We start from the raw sequence: 19,409 nt of genomic DNA on the forward strand, positions 1-19,409 counted from the left end.
TCCTGGAGCTATCCCATCTATGTAGTGTATCTAAGACTCTCTTTCTCTCTCTTTCCCCCCCCCCCCCCCATTCTTCCTATAACTGCCATCCATCACATACTGTTGCAAATTCTTCATTGCTTCCAACTGTGTCTCCAACCAATCCATTCAATCTGATCAGATTAGCAACCAACAGCATTTATGGCAGATATAATCCGCAGTAACCCTTAAACACTCTTTAAACTCCCACATCTGAAAAGAAGCACACATCACTCTACTAAAGGCCATTTTTGCTCCTTCACAATCTACAGACCCAGAAAATAACACCCCTTATTCCTCTACAAACACTGCCCCAGGTTAAAGTAATAGTTTATGGCTTATATTTTTAAGTTTAATCAAGAAACATATCTCCAAAAACATTTAATCAAGAAAGAACCCACTCTATTCATTACTGCAGACTTTCTGTAGGCCACACTTAAAACAACAATTAACTTATCTGATTCTGTGCTGTGAACTTCGCCCAACAGTTCCTCACTTTTTTTTATATTCTAAGTATTGAATGTTTTCTAAACACAGTCGTTGCATTAGTTGCAAGTTCATTTTCTATGTTGTTTCCTATGAAAAACCAGGTCGTTGAAGAGTGAGTCCTGGAGTATTACATAAATTAGCCTCTTGCCTATTTTGTGGAGGAACACATCCTCTTTGCAGCCACTAACTTGGTTAGATGCTGTACTGTTTAGGCTCATTGGGTTACAAATTTGATTTTCTTTCTTGTGTGTTAATATACTCATGTTGACCACCTTGAGTCTGAAGGGTTGCATTCATCAAGGCAAGTATGGACTATTCCTTCATACTCCATGACTTATTCTTTGAAGATGGTGGACAGAATTTGGGGAGCTAGGAGTTGAATTACTTGACCCACAATTCCCAGCCTCCAACCTGTTATAGCCACAGAATTTGTTACTAGTCCAGTTCAGATTCTGATCAATGATAACCCCCAGGATGTTAACCAGAGAGGATTCAGTAATGGTAATGCCATTGAGAGTCGAGGGGAGATGATTAAATTCTCTCCTATTGATTATGGTCATTGCCTGGTACTTTTGTGTCTCAAATCTTATTTGCCACTTATCAGTGCAAGCCTGAATGTTGTCCTAGTCTTGCTGCTTGTGGTCATGGAGTGCTTCAGTTTCTGAGGAATGGTGTATGGTGCTGAGACTTATTCAATTGTCAGAGAATACCCCCACTTCTGATGGAAGAAAGATAATTGATGAAGTGTTTGAAGATGTATGTCCTCAGCCACTACCCTGAGGAAGCAGTTAGATTTCAGGGTGGATTTGATTGAAGTCCAAAAACCATAGTCATCCTTTATTGTGCTAGATATAACTTCAAACATTGGGGAGTTTCTCCCACATCATATTGACTTCAGTTTTGCTCAGGCTGTCCTGTGGCCATATTTAGTTAAATGATCCACTGATGTCAAGGCTACTCACTCTCATCTCCCCTCTGGGAGTTCAGCTTTTGCATTAGTATTTGGACTGGAGTCAAGTGGCCCTGGCAGAACCCAAACTGAACCTTAGTGAGCAGATTACTGCTGTGTAACTACCATTTATAGCTCTGTTGATGACACCTTCCATCATTTTAAGGTTTGAGAACAGACTGATGGATGGTAATTCTGTATGGATTTGTCATGATTTTTATGGACGTGACATATCTGGGCACTTTTGCACATTGTTGGTTAGGTTTAATGTCATATCAGAACTGGAACAGTTTAACGAGAGATGCAGCTAGTTCAGCAGTACAAATCTGCATACTGTTACTGGAATGTTATCATGCCTGTAGCTTTGCAGTGTCTGGAGACTTCAGCCATTTTTGACATCACATGGAGTGAATCAAATTAGCTGAAGACTGGCATCTGTAATGCTGAGGACCACGATGGTTTATCTTCCTGACAAATGCTTCAGCCTTGATATTTCCACTGATGTCCTGGGCACTCCTATCATTTAAGATGAGGATGTTTGTAGAACCTGTTCCCTCAATGAGTTGTTCAACTGAACACAACCATTGGCAATTGTCATATGCTGAGTAAAGTATTAGTCCATCAATACCTATGGTGGGTTGAAAGAAATACAATAGATATCACTTCACTGTTTAAATGATTATGTTGAAGTTGCACCCTAAGGGAGTCAACAGTATTCTTTTAAGAATGTCTGTCTTTTTTTTCATTTGTTTTGTGTAAATGTACGTTGAACCAAATGCATAGGTCTTAAAATGCTTCACTTTGTTCGTAGACTTGTAACTGAAGACCTTTTGCGAGGAACAGAATCCAAACCTTCATTGCAGAAAAGCATCACAGAAACTGTGACCACTGTGTCGGAGTCCGAAATGTCCAAAGATCCTCCCTTGCAAGTTCAGGAGCATACTAATTTCATACAAGCAACTGGGCCTCAAAGCCCCTCAGGATCACTGCATGAGGTGCAGAATTCTGTGGTGAAATCAGAGTCACACATGGTCGTCCATCAGGTTCAAAGTTCTCCTGTCCAAATTCACCAATCTCATCACTCCTCAGTGTTATTGCACCCTACCCAGGGTCCTCTGATTATGCCCAAACAATCCCAAAATGCACCAGTTACCGTTCAACAGGTTCAATCCTCTCCAGCTGTGACAAAACGATCCCAAGAATCAACAGATGGAATACCTCCAATCCAAAGTGCTCCAGGTCACCAGTTTCAGAGCTCATCATCAACTACTCAAGTTTCTTCTGGTCAAAATCTCTTCATTGATGAAATTCATGCTGCAAGTACCAAAAAGGGCATTCACCGGAAAATGACCATAGAGGTATTCTTGTGATTAATTTCTGAATTGATTATTAAATGGCCTCCACCTTGTGGGACCTTTTTTGCATTTTTTTCCTTTGCTTTATCATTGTATATTCTTAACCCAGTTGAATTGTACTTAAAGCTCAGAAGCTACATTTTTACTTATGACTATAGGCAGCAGAAAGAGAGTGGGAAGAAAAAAGACAAAATATGAATCAGTACGATGAAAAAGAATTTGAGCGACTCCTAGAGGAGGCACAGGCAAACATGATGAAAGGAATTCCAAGCTTGGAAGTAGAACCTGAACAGAAATCAATTACAAAGCTAGAGGAACCAGATGGGGTCAAACAGCCAGGTATGCAGATTGACATCTTGATTGAAAAAAATGTAGATTGAGGTGTTTTAATTAGCTGATCTCAGAATTGTTGTGTTGTAGGAGAGGCCATTCAATCCATTGTGTCTGAAATAGCTCTCCATATGTACATCATATCTTAGTACGTTTCCCTGTCCTTTCCTTGTAACCCAATGCATTTACTTATGTTTAAGTAATCATTTGAGTTCCCTTCTGAATGCTTGATTGAAGTTGGCTCCATCACAATTCCAGGAAGTACATTCCAAAACTGAAGCAGTCATTACATAAAGTTTTCTTGCATTGTACTAACTACTTTCGCAAATCACTTTAAATCTGTTTCCCCTGCTCTTGATCATTTCACTGGCAGGAAACGTTTCTCTCCCTGTCTCCTCTGTCTAACTTCTCCAATCTCCCTTCAACTGAAGTTTCTCATCTTGGAAACTATTCTCATAAACCTTTTCTGCACTCTCTCTAATACATTTGTATCCTTCTTAAAGTGTGATACCCAGACCTGTGCACACAAAGCCATTCAACTAACATCTTGTAGAGCTTCAGCAATGCATCCCTGCTCTTGGACTCCACACCCCTATAAATAGAGCTGAGTTTACTACATGCTTTTCTATAATGTTCTCCTGCATGTTTAATAACTTATGCGCGTATACATTTGGGTCTCTCTGCTTTTGTACACCCTTTGAATTATGCCTTTTATTGTATATTGTCTCTCCAGATTCTTTGCACTAAAATGTATCACGTTATACTTTTCTGTTTAAAGGTTTAATACTATCCTCCGCTCAGTTTACAATGCTTCCAAATGTTGTATGATCCATTAAGTTTGAAATTGTCCCCTCCACACGATCTAGATAATTAATATATCACGGGAAAAGCAAAGCTTCTAATATCTATCTTTGGGGAGCCCCGCCTCAAACCTCCTTCCAGACTGAAAAATATCTACTATTCTGTTTTCTATCATTCGGTCAATTTTGCATCCATCTTGTTATTTAATTACATGAACTTTTGCTTTTTGAGTTTTTTGTGTGGCTTTCGTTGTCGAGGCTGTTGCGCTGGAAAAGCACAGCAAGTAAAGCAGCATCTGAGGAACAGGAGCATCGATGTTTCAGGCATAACCCCTTCATCAGGAAGGGCTTATGCCTGAAACATCTATGATTCTGTTCCTCGGATGCTGCTTGACCTGCTGTGCTTTTCGTGTGTGTGTGTGTGTGTGTGTGTGTGTGTGTGTGTGTGTGTGTGTGTGTGTGTGTGTGTGTGTGTGTGTGTGTGTGTGTGTGTGTGTCTCTCTCTATCTCTCTCTCTCTATCTCTCTCTCTCTATCTCTCTCTCTCTATCTCTCTCTCTCTATCTCTCTCTCTATCTCTCTCTCCTGATCTCCAGCAGCTGCAGTGCTCACTTACCCCTTTTTTTGTGGCTTTGTATTGTATGACTTTTATAGGTTCATGCTAATCCCATCAACAGCATGATTTTCATCAACCCTCTGTTTCCCACTTCATGGAACTCCCAATGGATAAACCAGATTTTGCTTGAAAAAAAATCCATGCTGGATCCCTAAATAACACTCATATTGTATATACTCAAGTAATACACAATCTCATGTAAAAGTCGACGCCTTATTTTTGGCCATTACCTGTATTTGGAATTTTCCATGTCTCATGTAAAGGTTGACCCTAGTTCTTCACAGATAACAGATCAATGTTTGAGTCAGTCTGCTGGCCATCACATCTCACTCCAGCTTCCCAGTCTGCCGGTTGTTCTGTTCCAATCCGCTCCTGGTCTTCCAGTCTGCTGGCTGTTGTAATTCTGAAAACCCAGAGTGGAACACCATAATTTGTTTTTTTATTATTAGAGATCAAATGGGCTTCTGCTAATGACATGATATGAATTTTGACAGACGTGAATTTCAGTCCCTCAAAAGTAGGATCCATGTAGTCGTCAACCCCACAAATTTAACCTTAAAAAGAAGTCAAAAAAATTTGACTATCACTTGAGTATATACAGTATGTCCATGTGATAATTGGACATATCTCCTCTGGGCAAGATATCTTGTTAATTATAAGTGCCAACAACTTAGTTAATGTTTTCTACTTATCAGCTTTGAACCCTTCACCTGATTGAGTTTTGTCCTTAGTGCTGTGGCCTGGATAACATCTGCTCCTTTGTTTAAAAACAATGCAAAATATTGATTTAATACTTCAGCCGCAAGTGTAAATCTCCTTTTTGGTCTCTAATCAGCATTGCTCCTTTTTTTATATATCTTTTCATTATTCATGTGCCTAAAAAGACTGGGATTCTCCTTTGCTGGCTGCCAGTCTTATTCAAAACCCCTCTTTGCTGCTCTTATTTGTTTTCTCACTTCCCTGCTGAGCATTGTGTTCAGCTTGGTTCTCAATTCTATTTTGTTCCTGTCATCTGTGGTAAGTGTAATTTTTCTACTTAATTTCTAACTCGTTTGTCATCCGCAAAGTTTGTGATATGTTTATCCTATCTCTTCATTTTGGGGGCGTATTCTTTGACTGTGCCTTCTTTGAAGATAGCCCATTAATAAGCTACCATATCTCTGGTCAACATTTGGCTCCAATCCATCTAATCTAACTGTTTTTGCCCTACTGAAGTTGGCTCTCCTCCAGTTACATTCCATAGAATCCCTACAATATGGAAGTGGGCCACTCAACCCATCGAGACCACACCAACCCTCTGAAGAGCATCCCACCCAGAATTCACTACCCATAGCTAACCGAGTCTGCACATCCCTGGACACTATGGGCAATTTAGCATGGCCAATCCACCTCAGCTACACACTTTGGAACTGTGGGAGAAAACAGAAGCATCCAGAGAAACTCTACACAGACATTGTCTGTGTGCAGTTTACACATTCTCAGTTGCCCAAGAGTGGAATCAAATCCGGGTCCCTGGTGCTGTGAGGCAGCAGTGCTAACCACTGAGCCTCCATTCTATTACTACTACTCACTCTGCATTGCCCATTTTTCTTTTTCTTATGATTCATTGGTTACGGTTTCTGCATTGATCCCCCACTGACACTTTGATCTGCTTAGCCCCCTTTGTTCGACTGGAGGAAATTTTCCTGAACACAATCTAAGAATAGTCAACATCAAAGTCACTGACCTGTTCACAGAAATAATAATTGATTAAAGGATAAGGTCCCGAGTAGAGTAGTAACAAGTTGTGCTGTAAGTAATAAAGTGTCATTAAATAAAATTACCCTACTTTCCTTTAATATCTACCTCAGTTGGAAGTAAATAAAGGTTTGAAATAATCTCAAGAACTGGTGATGCACAGGATACATACTGATAGCACTGCTTATTTTCCAAGTCTTTAAAGACCTGACAACAACAAAGGGTAATATTTAAGCCTGTTTTAGTCTGACCCCTGGATGATGATTCTTGACGTCAATCTGCCTATTTGCAGTCAGTACTGATTTTGAAGTATTTTGAATCTAGTATAATGACACCTTCTGCGTTGTCTTTTGCAGAAGAGATAATACTGCCTGAACTAGGAAATGAGAAATCCATGAAATCTCCACCACCACCTCCACCCCCTCGCAGATTCTATCCACCTGGTTCTGGCCTGACGACTACAAGATCAGGAGAAGTTATATTTACAGCCAGGAAAGAAGGCAACCCTGTTACTGTAGGTATTTGCTTCTGGGTAACAAATAATTCTGTGAATCGAACTATTTATTAAAGATTGAACAGGGTGGGGAAATTCCTGATGCATGAAAGCAATCTCAATCCAATTACAGATGCTTCTATTGAGTGTTTATATATCACACATAGATGAGGACTCAAACTATTATATTTCTGTCTTTCACTCCAGGGAACCTCTCGAAACGAACTATAATTATCTCCTGTTAAGTCTGTAACACCTGAAGAGATGTACTTTCAACCCCTTTGTTGTGTGGTTTCATCTTTCTCTCATACAGAATTTGCAAGTAATCTGCTCTCAATTCAGTCATTGTTTCTTTTGGTTGGCCATTAGGCCATCTGAAAGTATTGACAAAATCTATTTCTTGCTCCCTCGTGGGAGTCTTTGCTTAAAGATTTCTCTCCACTCCCCAGCTGGATTTGAGAACCATCTCGAGAAGGTAATGTAGCTGCAACACCCTACCATTCTATTAGGAAGTGTAAGTACCTATACAGGCGAAAGTGAGGACTGTAGATGCTGGGGATCAGAGACAAAATTAGAGTGGTGCTGTAAAAAGCACAGCAGGTCAGGCAGCATCTGAGGAGCAGGAAAATCGACATTTTGAGCAGGAGCCCTTAGTCAGGAAGGCTCCTGATGAGGGGCTCCTGCCCGAAACATCGATTTTCCTGCTGCCTGACCTCCTGTGCTTTTCCAGCACCACACTCATCTTGCCTAAGCATCTGTACAGTGCCACAATGCATACCAATATTTTTAAAGTGTGGAAATAAACGTATCCAACACGTCTCAGCAACAGTTATATATAGAGTTTCCCAACTAATAAATTACCAGTAGTCTTAATGGTTTCTAAATATTGAAGATGGTCCTGGCTGTGCTACTTCTCTCAAACAGTATTTAAGAACAATAGGCCCACTTTTGTCACATTTACTATCAAACAAATCAAAAACAATACTGATAAAGAAAAAGATACAATTTCTAACTACTTCATTCTTTCGGGAAACACTTTATTTTTAGAATCCCTACAATGTGAAAGCAGGCCTTTCAGCCCATCAAGTCCACACCGACCCTCTGAAGAGCATCCACCTAGCCCCTCCCCTGTATCTCTGCGTTTCCCATGGCTAATTATGGGATGATGTCATTTATATAAATGATTTGGATGCGAGCATAAGAGGTACAGTTAGTAAGTTTGCAGATGACACCAAAATTGGAGGTGTAGTGGTCAGCGAATGAGGGTTACCTCCGATTACAACAGGATCTGGACCAGATGGGCCAATGGGCTGAGAAGTGGCAGATGGAGTTTAATTCGGATAAATGCAAGGTGCTGCATTTTGGGAAAGCAAATCTTAGCAGGACTTATACACTTAATGGTAAGGTCCTAGAGAGTGTTGCTGAACAAAGAGACCTTGGAGTGCAGGTTCATAGCTCTTTGAAAGTGGAGTCACCGGTAGATAGGATAGTGAAGAAGGCGTTTGGTATGCTTTCCTTTTTTGGTCAGAGCATTGAGTACAGGAGTTGGGAGGTCATGTTGCGGCTGTACAGGACATTGGTTAGGCCACTGTTGGAATATTGCGTGCAATTCTGGTCTCCTTCCAATTGGAAAGATATTGTGAAACTTGAAAGGGTTCAGAAAAGATTTACAAGGATGTTGCCAGGGTTGGAGGATCTGAGCTATAGGGAGAGGCTGAACATGCTGGGGCTGTTTTCCCTGGAGTGTTGGAGGCTGAGGGGTGACCTTGCAGAGGTTTACAAAACTGAGGGGCATAGATAGGATAAATAGACAAAGCTGTTGTGGTTCTTGCAGACGTTTCGTCCCCTGTCTAGGTGACATCCTCAGTGCTTGGGAGCCTCCTGTGAAGCGCTTCTGTGATGTTTCCTCCGGCATTTATAGTGATACAAACAACTCCCAGTTCCTGCATGAATGCCGAAAGAATCGAATCCTTCCACCATTTTTTAGATACAGACCACCAGTCAACAACCCACAAGCCAGGGACAAAGCCAGACAGAACAGATTCAGGATGATCCAGGTAATGATTACAGACGCTCACTACAGACTTCACAAATACAGACAAGAAATTGCACGCCAAAAATCGCTAATTTCATAAACCACCAATCGGGAATGGACCCAGACCATAGAACAGGCCATCACCATAGAACAGAACAGGACCACACACTGCAAAACAACAGCACTAAAAGAAAAAAAAGGCCAAACTAACACACAACAGAGAGGACACTACAACACGCACCTGGGTTAGAAACCTCTCCCACAGATAGCTCATAGACACTGAATGAACAATACTGGCCAAGGGACTCAACTACAACCACAGGGACGCCAAGACAGCAGACTTCCTAGCAGCACTAGAATGCACACTCCGGAACAATGGACTGACAGAAGAGACACAACAAACAGTGAGACAAAGTATCGTACCTCTGAATCACTATAAATGCCAGAGGAAACATCACAGAAGCACTTCACGGAGGCTCTCAAGCACTGAGGATATCACCTAGACAGGGAATGAAACGTCTGCAACACAAATTTCCAGCTCGGCAAACAGAACCACAACAACGAGCAGCCGAGCTACAAATCTTCTCTCAAACTTTAAATAGGCAAAGTCTTTTCCCTGGGGTTGAGGAGTCCAGAACTAGAGGGGGTTTAAGGTGAGAGGGGAAAGATATAAAAGGGACCTAAGGGGCAACTTTTTCACGCAGAGGGTGGTATGTGTATGGAATGAGCTGCCAGAGGAAGTGGTGGAGGCTGGTACAATTGCAACATTTAAGAGGCATTTGGATGGGTATATGAATAGGAAGGGTTTGGAGGGATATGGGCCAGGTGCTGGCAGGTGGAACTAGATTGGGTTGGGATATCTGGTCGGCACAGATGGGTTGAACCAAAGGGTCTGTTTACATGCTGGACGTCTCTATGACTCCAATCCAGCCAGCCTGCACAACTTAGCATAGCCAATCTGCTTAACCTGCATGTCTTTGGCCTGTGGGAGGAAATCCAAACACACAAGGCAAATATGCAAACTCCATGCATACAGTCACCCAAGGCTGGAGTCGAACCCAGATCTTTGGTGTTGTGAGATAGCAGTGCTAACCACTGAGCCACCGTGCCATCCCAAATGTCATCCACAAATTCTTAAAATTTTGCACTGTTCATTAATCTCTTTAATATATTATGAGGAAGAACTGAATTCCTAACATTAATTCTGGGGAACTCCTTTAAAACGTTTAAAATTCTAAAACTGTTCACCACTACTGTTTCCTGCCACTCAGCCAATTCCATTTGCCAAATTTTTTAGCTCAAACTTTGCCCACAAGTCTGTATTGTGGCACCTTCTCGAATGCCTCTTGGAAATCCTTATACACCACGTTAATGTAATGAATTGAATTGAATTTGCTTTATTGGCACGTACTCAGTACAGTGAAAAGTTTATAAGTCACCACCTGCAGCACCATCTTAGATACAACCTTTAGTTACAGAATAGAAAAATGAAAAAAAAAGTTACAGCTATACGCAGTATAAGCACAGTATATGGATCAGAAAAACAAGAAGCAAAATTAAAAAGACAAACATCAGTGTCTCTCCAATGTCTCTCTGCTGCAGACCAACATGGGAGGCCTCCACATGGTCTGACTACTGACTACTGCTGGCTCTGGCCTCCTTGCTCTGATTGCAATGTTCCCACTCGGGCTGCTGGTCACCAGTGGACCGGCTCCATTTGCTGTGATCACTGTTTTGGGCTGCCAATTGCCGAGCCTGTTTCAGAAGCTGGGGCTGGGTGTCAGAGTCCGAGAGGAGAGAGGGAGAAAATAAAGAAAAAGAATGGGTGGAGCAGACCAGCTCCGGCTGGCGTGTCCTATTCCACCGCCATCTTAACGAACAGGTTGCATATTTGGGGCACACTTTTTTTTTGGGTTTTCCTATCCCTAGCTGAACAGAAGCATGGCAAGATGTCGCTTTGTTAGATTAAACTCTTTATCATGCACGCCTTGATGTATTAGCTGATTATTTTTGTTGTTGAATCATATCTTCTGAGTTGATGCTAGTTTTCTTTCTTTCATTGAAAGCAGGGATTTTCAGTAGGTTGAAATATTAACCTTCATCAAAGAACTCCATTAGTTAAACATAATTTGTCCTGAAAAATCTATGTGGCTAACCCTAATTCTAACCTTTCCAGATCCTGGTCGAAACTACTTAAAATCCATCCCAGAGTTAATGTTTCAAGTCAAATATGATTCTTCTTCAGATTGGGATCCAAAGAAGAGTTACGTTGAACTTGAAACATAAAACTTGAAGATAACAAGAGTTAAAATAATCAAATTAAACAGAATATCAACTCTGGATAAGAAGGCCAGGTTCCAAGGAGCTACCCAGTGGGAATGACAAAGCAAAACAGATGGCTGACCAGGGCTTGCAATTCACCAAATTTGTGAACCAAAGCTGGAACCATAATAGTGCAGTTACTACACAATACACTTAACATGCAAACACTGAGGCTTGCACTTATGCATATAAAGTTTTGACTTTTTATACACTGACATCCAAAGTTGGCTAACTGTTCGAACAGATTCTCCTCTCAAACGAAATCAATTTTGCTTCAGCTTTTTCCAAGTGGTTTTACTGAAAAAGTTTTGTGCACAGCTGGTTTTCATTGTGAATATTGCATTTCACAGTGATCTGAAAAATTGTGGGAAATGGAAATTTGTTAGTGTGTCTCATTCCTTCTCAAGCTGTCATGTGAATGCTCAGCCTCAAAAAGGGTAACTTCCAAATTGAAGTGGCAGTTTTTCCATTACAGATTTAGGAATCTATTCACTTATCACACCACATCAAATATGTAAACAGCAGGACTAGATTGAAAACCATGGCATTCAAAAATGAAAGACATGAGTATTTCCATCATGCAAGACCTTGCTCCTTAGACCAGTTGGTTAGCGCTCTCGCTTAATATCTGCATTCAATGTACAGAGATCCAGTTAATTTCAAAACATTGAAACATATAAATTAGGAGCAAAAGTGGGCCATTTGATCCCTTGAGCCCCTCAGCCATTCAATAAGGTCATGTTTATGTTTTGAATTCCATTTTCCCATCTATTCTCAATAGCCTTTGATTCCATTTCCTAATGCAAAACCATCTAGCTTTGCCTGAGCAATATTCAGTGACCCCATCACAACTCTATCCTGAGGCAGAGTGTTCCAAGTTATTCTCATCTCTCTCCTAAAAGAATGCTCCCTAATTCTGTACTTAAAAAAAAACATCCTTTCTATGTCAACTTTGTAACAGCTGTTAATATCCTTTACTCAAGTTGCTCGCTCTCTTCTGAACTCCAGTAACAACAGGCCCAGTCTGTCCAATTATTCCTTAAAGACAATCTGCTTATTTGAGATACTAATCTAGTAAACCACCTCTGAGCCATCTCCCTTACATTTAGACCTTTCAAATAAGGAGGCCACACCTGTGAAGCATATTCAAGATATGCTCCCACCAATGCCCTGTATAACTGAAGCATAATTTCCTTTCATTTTTGTTCAATTCCTCTCGTAATAAAGGCTAACATAAGATCATAGGAGCTGAAATTAGGCCATTCAGCCCAAGAATTCTCCACCATTCGACCATGGCTAATAGGTTTTTCAATCCTATTGTCCTGCATTCTCCCCATAACCTTTGATCCCTTGATCCAATCAGTCATCTTGCTTATGTGCTGTACCTGCAGATTAACATTGTCTCCTGCACACAAAGATTTAAAATGCCTCTGCGCTTCAGAATTCTGCAGTCATTCTCTGTTGAAGTAATACATTTTTTAATTCTTTCTACCAAAGTTTTCCTCTCCATATTCCTCATTGTACTTCATCTGACAGATTTCATCCACTCACCCAACCTATCTATATCCATCTGTATCCCCATCATGTAGCCTCACAACATTATTTTTTTTACCTATCTTTGTCTACTATAAATTTCGCCTACACGTGAACATATATAAGAATAGGCCACTCAGCCCTTCAAACCTGCTCCACCAGTCAATACGATTATGGCTGGTCTGATTTTAACATCAATTCTACACTCCTGCATGCCCTTGATAATCTTTCTATCCACATGGTGATCAAGAATCTATTTACCTCCGCTTTAAAAATGTTTAAAAGTTTTACATCCACTACCCTTTTTGGAGAAGCAAATTTCAAAGAGACTCATCTGTCTGGAAGCAAATAAAATTTCTTCTTCTATCTTAAATGGGAAACTCCCTATTTTTAAACCAGTACTCCTAGTTCTAGATAGTCCCACAAGAGGAAGCACACTTTTTCAATATCTGCCTGGTCAGATCCCTCCAGGATCTTGTGTGTTTCAACTGAGTCACCTTAATGAGCTGAATGGCCTACTTCCACACTAGGGATCCTGTGAGCTTCTATATTACCTTGAAGACTCCTAACATCCTTTTCATAGCTCACTTTCCTAATTCAACACCCTCTCCTGCTCCACCAAGGACATGCAGATGTTGGGCCACCTCCATTGCCAAACCCTAACCACCTGACACCTGGAGGAAGAATACCTCATCTTCTGCCTTGAGAACCTACAACCACATGGGATTAATGTGCATTTCATCAGTTTCCTCATTTCCCCTCCCTCCACCTTATCCCAGTCCCAAGCCTCCAATTTGGCATTGCCCTCTTGACCTGTCCATCGTCTTTCCAACTATCCGCTCCACTTTCCTCTCTGACTAATCACCTTCTCCCCCACCCTTTTATCTACCTATTGCATTCGGAGCTACCTCTTCCCCCAAACCCACGCCCCCCCCCCCCCACCCAACCCCCATTTATCTCTCAGCCCCCCGGCCCACAAGCCTCATTCCTGATGAAAGGCTTATGCCTGAAATGTCAATTCTCCTGCTCCTCAGATGCAGTCTGACCAGTTGTGCTTTTCAAGCACCACACACAAACCTTTTTTCCATGTCAATATGTTACCACCTACACAATGAGCTGTCACTTTCCATAATATCTATTGATGGAAACATTCGGAAATCGAAGTACGATATGTCTTGTGGTTCCCCTTTATCTACAGCACAAGTTACTTCTTTGAGAACTCCAATGAATTAATTAAACATGATTTCCCTTGCATTCAACCATACTGACTCCTTCATGATTAACTTGAGTTTTTCTGTTAATGTGCCCAGCCATATACTCCTAGATGATCTATTCTAATACTTTCCTCATGACAGCATCATACTAACAGGGATATGCAGTTTCTGTCTTCCTCCCTTCATAAATTGCTACCTTATATTTCTACTTACCAGCATAATGAAACGTTTCCCAAATCTAGTGATATTTGGAAGATTTACACCAACACATCTTCTTTTGTATTAGCTACCCCTCTTAAGTCTCTAGGATAAAATCACTCACTCCTGGGTATTTGTCAGTTTGCACTTCCATTGTTTGCTCAGTATCACTTCCCTAATGATTTTATAATTTCACCTATCTCCCCTCTCCCTCCTTCGTGATTTACCAACAAAGGACAATATAGCACAGGAGTAGGCCCTTCAGTCCTCTAAGCTTGCGCCAACACGTTTTGCCCTTTCATACTAAAACTGTCTTCACTTGCAGGATCCATATCACTCTCTTCCTTTCCTATTTATGTTTTTGTCCAGGTGTTTCTTAAATGCTGCCTTTGTGTATGCTTCCACCTGTGACAGTGAATTCCAGACACACTCTGCCTTGCATGTCTTTTTGCTTCTCAACCTCCTGCATTCTAGTGAAAGCAAACCCAGTTAATCCAACCTTCCTTCATAGCTAAAATCCCTCCTACCAGGCAACATACTGGCAAACCTTTTTCTGTACCCTCTCCAAAGTATCCACATTCCTTCTGGTAGTATGGTGACCAGAACGGTACACAATATTCAAAGTATGGCCTGATTAAAGTTCTGTGAAGCTGCAACATAACTTGTCTATCCTTCTCAATGCCCCTGCCAATGAAGGCAAGCATGCCATAGCCCTTTTATTGCTATCATATCTACCCACGCTGCCACCTTTAGTGATCTGTGGACCTGCACGGCCTGATCCCTCTGCATACGGGCTCTGGCCCGAAACGTCGAATTTCCTGCTCTTGGATGCTGCCTGACCTGCTGTGCTTTAACCAGCAACACATTTTCAGCCCTTTCCCCTCTGCATATCAGTACTCTAAGGGTTCTGCCATTCGCTGTATAATTTCCACCTGTACTGGAACTTCCAAAATGCATCACCTCACATTTGTCTGGATTAAACTTCACCTGCTGTTTTGGTGGCCAGGCCTCCAACTGATCTGTCTTCTGACAATCCTCTTTGCTATCTGCAACTCCCTCAATCTTTGTATCATCTGCAAACTTACTAATTAGACTGTTTTCCTCCAAATCATTTATGTAGACCATGAACAGTAAAGGTCCCAGGACTGATCCCTGTGGGACACTACTAGTCACAACACTCCATTCCAAAATGCATCCTTCCACCACTACACTCTGTCTCCTATGGCTAAGCCAGTTCTGTATCCATTTTGCCAGCTCACCCCGATACTATGCTACCTTTTGTGGCAGTCTGCCATGAGGGACCTTGTCGAAGGCTTTACTAAAGTCCATGTAGACAACAACAACTGCTTTTCCTTCATCAATCATCATCGTTGTCACCTCAAAAAAACGCAATCATGTTCGTGAGGTATGACCTTTCTCATATAAAACCATACCGTCTATTGTTAAGAAGTCCATTCACTTCAAAATACATATAGATCTCGTCCCTGAGACTCTTTTCCAATAATTTCTTGGCACTGATCTGAGGCTCAAAGTCTTGTAATTTCAAGGTTATCCTTGTTATCTTTTTTAAGCAATGGGGTAACATTGACTACCTCTATGACTAATGTTTATAGCATCCTCTGTAGTAATGTATATTTGGCAGCATCTGTGGAGAAAAAAACCAAGTTAGTATTCCAGGGTGATGACACAACACTACAACCTACTGATATAGGGCCATTGACCTGAAATGATCACTGTTTTTCTCTCTTCACAGATGCTGCCAGATCTGCTGAGTCTTTCTAGTATTTTCTGTTTCTGGGCCATTTTTTTCTAACTTCAGCGTTTTGTTCAGGATATAGATTTGTTGAATTTTTGGAGTGTACCATAGAACTGTCATAGATATGGTAATGTGAAAAATGATTGAAAGTGTTTTCATTTTGAAATGTTCTTTTTGTTTTCTGCTGTGAAATTTGTGCTATTAGGCAAAGATATGTAGGAGCTGGTGAACTGGAGTAAGCACATCCAGTTCAGACATCCAGAGTTGAGTGTAGTTAGATGCAGAGTAAAGCTCCTGCAACTTGCTGCAGTACTGTGAACCTGAGATCTAACTTCAGAAGAGCAACACCTCATGCACCTCTGATACTTTCCATTCCAGTCATTCTTAATGTCTTCGAGTAAGATTGTTGCATGTGGCAATTTCCAATAGAACATTGTTATTTTTATTATTTGATAGCCTGAAGAGAATAGTTCAGCACCCCTGAAGTCACCAAGAAGTCCCGTGGAAGTGAAAGAATTGGCTTTGACTTCTGCCCCAGTAGAAGCTTCTGCTGTCAAGGAAGATGAGGATGAGGGAGACCGGATAATGGCAGAACTACAGGTAAATAATAACTATCAGTAGAAATAAAACAGTGCAAAAACTTTTTGTAACCTGTTTAAGAAACTAGTGCAGCTGTTGTCAAATTGCTTAAAATTTTTCCTGGAGTACTCAGCTTTTTTGCAATGCAAATGATGAATTTGAGATTATGGATAATTTAGACATTTAATGATAAGACCAACTAGCTAGAAAACATTACTGTAAGTCTAGGAGTCCGAAAAGATAGGAGAAGCATTAAAAGAATATTTTTCTTGTCAGTATTCACAGGAAAAAGACAATGTTGTTGAGGAGAATACTGAGATACAGGCTATTAGACTAGACTAGACTAGACTGGATTGAGGTTTCATAAGGTATCTTCCCAGAGAATCCTAGGATAAATCCCATCTGACCCAGGGGACGTATCTATTTTCACACTTCCAGAATTGAAGTGTTAGCAATTCTGGAAGTGTGAAAATAGATAAGTCCCCTGGGTCAGATGGGATTTATCGTAGCATTCTCTGGGAAGCTACGAAGGAGTTTGCAGAGCCTTTGGTTTTGCTCTTTATGTTGGAATTGTCTACAGGAATAATGCCAGAAGACTGGAGGATAGCAAATGTCACTTTGTTCAAGAAGGGGAATACAGACAGTCCTGGTAATTATAGAACTGTGAGCCTTACTTCTGTTGTGGGCAAAGTTTTGGAAAGGATTATTAGAGGATTTATAATCATCTAGAAAGGAATAATTTGATTAGGATAGTTAACACAGTTTTGTGAAGGGTAGGTCATGCCTCTCAAACCTTGTTGAGTCCTTAGAGAAGGTGATCAAACAAGTGGATGAGGCTAAAGTAGTTGATGTGGTGTATATGGATTTCAGTAAACGTTTGGTAAGGTTATTGCAGAAAATAGAGGCATTGGGGTTGAGGGAGATTTAGCAGTTTGGATCAGAAATCGGCTAACTGAAGGTAGACAGGGTGGTGGTTGATGTGAAATGTTCATCCTGGAGTTGAGTTACTAGTGGTGTATTGCAAGGATCTGTTTTGGGTCCACTGTTTGTCATCTTTTATAAATGACCTGGATGTGGACGTAGAAGGATAGGTTAGTAAATTTGCAGATGGCTCTAAGGTCGGTGAAGTTTTGGACAGTGCTGAAGGATGTTACAGACTCGAGAGGGATTTAGATAAGCTGCGCAGCTAGGCTGAGAGATGGCAAATGGAGTTTAATGTAGAAAAGCGTGGTGATTCACTTTGGAAGGAGCAACAGGAATACAGAGTACTGGGCTAATGGTAAGATTCTTGGTAGTGTGGATGAGCAGAGAGATCTCGGAGTCCATGTGCATAGATCCCTGAAAGTTGATATGGTTGTTAAGAAGGCACATGGTCTGTTAACTTTTATTGGTAGAGTGAGTTTTGGAGCCATGAGGTCCTGGTGCAGCTGTACAAAACTCTGGTGCAGTTACACTCGGATTATTTCAGACAGTTCTGGTCACCGCATTATAGGAAGGATGTGGAAGCTTTGGAAAGAGTACAGAGACAATTTACCAGAATGTTGCCTGGTATGGAGGGAAGGTCTTATGAGGAAAGGCTGAGGGACTTGAGGCTGTTTTCATTAGAAGAGGGTTAAGAGGTGACTTAATAGAGGGATACAAGATGATCAGGGAATTAAATATGGTGGACCGTGAGAGACTTTTCCTCAGATGGCGATGGCTAGCACAAGGGGACTTAGCTTTAATTTGAGGGGTGATAGATATTGGACAGATGTCAGTGGTAGTTTCGTTACTCTGAGTAGTAAGGACACAAAATGCCCTGTCTCCAACAGTAGTAGACTCACCAGCTTTAAGGACATTTAAATGGTCATCGGATAGGCATATGGATGACCATGGAATAGTGTAGGTTAGATGAGGTTTTTAGATTGGTTTTGCAGATTGGCCGAAGGCCCTGTTCTGCGCAATTATGTTCTAATCTGATGCTGCATAATCGAAATCCAAAGCTAGACAGAAGGTTTTCAAATTCCCAGTGTCAGTTCTAGCATTGTGGACTGCACCTGGTAGAAGAGACAAAACGTGGGAATAAAGAGCACTAAAAGAAATTGGGGAAGGTTGCTTTCATACAGGTAGTTTGGGAATAGCATTGACAACAGGCTGAGAAGTGATCGATCTCAGTTGGTCCATGGAGGTGATCAAAGGGGCAAAACAAAAGCAACTTATCCTGAAATTAATAAAATGAAAAACATTGTCATTGTATTTATGCATAAAATCATTTATACTGTTTTTCATGATGGGTCTTTAGAAGATTTAAAGTAACATTGCTATTTCAGCAGCTGATAATGTTTTTATTTTGCAGTCGTGTCTCAGGTCATAGTGTGGTGGAAATTATTCTGATGTATAGATGAACAATCAAATCCATTGCAATGGAGTTAACTGAAAACAAGAGAATAGAGTAGAAATAAGTTTACATGGGCATGCTTATTTTTAGCAAATTGGATTCAGTGGTAACTGGGATAAAATTGATAGGCTAGATAGGAAGGTTAAACCATTCAACTGACTCAGCTAACAAACATAGTTGGCATAACATTTTAACACCCTGTTCTTCTCACTTTTGTGAAAAGAAAGGAGGTAATGCTGCCAAATGTGCACATCACCTTCTTGGGATCACATCAGTAATTCACTACATTTCATTGCCATTTACATTAGAGCGGCTGTCTGGGTGTATAAATGGCAACTAAGTGCTAAACTGCATCAATTTGAACACACATGGAGTCATATGTGGCCCCTGGAATGTTGTGCTTTACCATGAATTCTCCTGTATAATTTGCTTTGATTTTGTGTAGATGTGTTGAATTTTAAAGACTTCAGGATCAGAAACAGCCAAAGTATCAAATTGAAGTGCACCAAGCAGTCTCTGTATAGAAGCAGCTGCAAATGTGTTGCTGGTTAAAGCACAGCAGGCCAGGCAGCATCTCAGGAATAGAGAATTCGACGTTTCGAGCATAAG

The 19,409-nt window shown here is 40.9% G+C and overlaps 1 protein-coding gene across 7 annotated transcripts in view; it reads left to right on the top strand.

The window, feature by feature from the left end:
* si:ch211-285f17.1 (sickle tail protein) overlaps nt 1-19,409 on the top strand; it is a 689,517-nt gene that overhangs the window by 644,814 nt on the left and 25,294 nt on the right. For all 7 annotated transcript variants that reach the window (XM_060825000.1, XM_060825002.1, XM_060825004.1 and 4 more), the window contains 4 exons: nt 2,268-2,814; nt 2,970-3,150; nt 6,650-6,807; nt 16,301-16,444. In XM_060825000.1, the coding sequence (XP_060680983.1) occupies nt 2,268-2,814; nt 2,970-3,150; nt 6,650-6,807; nt 16,301-16,444 (1,030 nt within the window). The remainder of the gene's footprint in view (nt 1-2,267; nt 2,815-2,969; nt 3,151-6,649; nt 6,808-16,300; nt 16,445-19,409) is intronic.

Source organism: Hemiscyllium ocellatum, chromosome 5, assembly GCF_020745735.1.
Source record: "Hemiscyllium ocellatum isolate sHemOce1 chromosome 5, sHemOce1.pat.X.cur, whole genome shotgun sequence".
In the NCBI taxonomy this organism is placed as follows: domain Eukaryota; kingdom Metazoa; phylum Chordata; class Chondrichthyes; order Orectolobiformes; family Hemiscylliidae; genus Hemiscyllium; species Hemiscyllium ocellatum.